General features: G+C 65.6%; 2 protein-coding genes across 2 annotated transcripts; both read left to right on the top strand.

The window, feature by feature from the left end:
• Window positions 1–656: 656 nt before the first annotated feature.
• On the top strand, window positions 657–954 carry MNEG_15521 (hypothetical protein; the record flags this gene model as incomplete). Its single annotated transcript, XM_014036009.1, has 1 exon — window positions 657–954. A coding segment is annotated over one exon (298 nt), but the record flags the coding sequence as incomplete, so codon positions are not given.
• Window positions 955–1,152: 198 nt separating this feature from the next.
• Window positions 1,153–1,781, top strand: MNEG_15520 (hypothetical protein; the record flags this gene model as incomplete). Its single annotated transcript, XM_014036008.1, has 2 exons — window positions 1,153–1,252; window positions 1,603–1,781. The coding sequence occupies 2 exons, from the start codon at window positions 1,153–1,155 to the stop codon at window positions 1,779–1,781; spliced, it is 279 nt and encodes a 92-aa protein (XP_013891462.1).
• Window positions 1,782–1,928: the final 147 nt, after the last annotated feature.

Genomic DNA, 1,928 nt, shown 5'->3' with positions numbered 1-1,928 from the left:
TGGTTGGCGGCCTAGCAGCTCAGCTGCAGCTCGAAATGAGCTGCAGCGGCGGCGCGACCGCCGAGTGACCCCAACCCCGGCGCAACGTCTCTCAAGAGCCAGCCCACCGTCAAGCGAGCATAAACGCATGAGTGTTCCGTTGCACGGCTCTCCGGCAAACATATAGCGTTCATGTCCGCGGCGTAGATCGGAACGCTGATGGCGGATCATAAGGAGCGCGTCAAGGCCCATTATGATAGCCATGTAAAGGATCTGAGCACAGCCGAGGTGCGTGAAGGATACTCGCGTGATTACGGCGTGTGGAGGATGGCGCTGGGCGTGGCCACTGCAGCAGTGAGCTGCGGATGCACCTGCTGCAATGTGCCCGGTCCCCTCGGCGCCCCGCGGCGCAGGCCCTGAAGCAGCGCAGAGAGGGCGTGGCGGCTCCGCTCAAAGAATTCCACAACGAGATCAAGCGACGGCTAATCTACAGGCAAGCGCCGCGGCGCGGCAGCAGCGGGCGCGCCCTGTGCAGGGCCCTCGCCGCTGATGCTTCCGCAAGCCTCCGCCGGGCGGCGCGGCCGTTGCCGCGTGCGGGGCGGCCCCCTGCATGAGGCGCCCGCGGCCGACACAAGCCGCTTGCCTGCATGCGCTCGCATGCAAACCATCGCATGCAGGTTTGCATATGGGCGGGACTGTTTGCTCGACTACGCATGCGGCCGAGGCGGGGACCTCCACAAATGGAGGGCGGCAAAGGCAAGGCGGGCGTGGCAGCGGCGGGAGGGGGCGGCAGTGGGGACAGTTGCACAGAGCAGCCGCGGCGCTCGGGCTGGGACATGGAACGCGGGGACGGAGCAGGCGTCGCGCTGCGTGCTAGTGGCGGACAAGCCTGGCGCCGGCAGCCAAGAGAGGGGCGGCGGCGGCGCCCTGGGGCCCGCGGCGGCGGGGAGGCCAGGCTCCCTCGCCGCCGGCTGAGGCGCGACGGGCGGGGCGGGCTGCACTTGGCCCCTTGCCCTCTGCGCGGCGCGGCAAGGGGTTCCGCTGCGCCTGCCCTGGCCCCGCTTGAACGAGCCACGCAGCGCTGCGCCAGAGCACGCCCGCCCATGTGTGGCAGCCATCCGCGGGCGGCCGCCCGTGATCTGCCTTGACCCAGCTGTCACACTCGATTTTCAAATGCACGCACTGCAGGTCAAGTACGTGAAGGGCATTGATCTGTCGCCTGCAGAGGTCAAGGAGGCGCAGCGGCGGTACCAGGAGATGAAGGGCCGGGGAGGTGAGCGTGGGCGCGCGCGCGCGCGCGTGTGTGTGTGTGTGTGTGTGTGTGTGTGTGTGTGTGTGGCATACGTGTCTTTGTGAGTGCGGCATGTGTTTGCCTTTGTGTGTGTGTGTGTGTGTGTGTGTGTGTGGCATGTGTGCGGGTCTATGTGCAAGTGTGTGTGCATGAGCTCCTGTGAGCAACCCCTTGCTGATGTCAGACTGTGTGCATGCGCTTGTCATGCACGCAAAGGGGACAACAATGGCAATGGCTCTACCCCCGAGGAGGTGCGTGTTGACACACCATCACCACCACCGCCATCATCACCGTCATAACTACCACCCTCACTCTCCCCCCCGAACCGCCAGCCCTGGCGATTGAATGCGAGTTTGAGCAGTGCGAGCACCTGGGGGACCGCCACATGCCAGAGTTCTCCCCATTTGATGTAGTGACGTGCATGTTTGCGGTGCACTACTTTTTTGCCGAGGAGGGGACGCTGGCGACCTTCCTGTCCAACGTGCGGGACTCGCTGAAGGACGGTGGGTGACACGTGCGCGCGCGCGCGCGCGTGTGTGTGTGTGTGTGTGTGTGTGTGTGTGTGTGTGTGTGGGCGTGTGCACGCCCACATGTATGTGTGTGTGTGTGTGTGTGTGTGTGCACGCCCGCACGTGCACGCGCGCGCACACACCTGGGT

This window comes from Monoraphidium neglectum (genome assembly GCF_000611645.1).
Source record: "Monoraphidium neglectum strain SAG 48.87 unplaced genomic scaffold scaffold05403, whole genome shotgun sequence".
NCBI lineage: Eukaryota > Viridiplantae > Chlorophyta > Chlorophyceae > Sphaeropleales > Selenastraceae > Monoraphidium > Monoraphidium neglectum.
The sequence above is the reverse complement of the archived record's forward strand: the minus strand, read 5'-3'. Positions and strand labels throughout refer to the sequence as shown.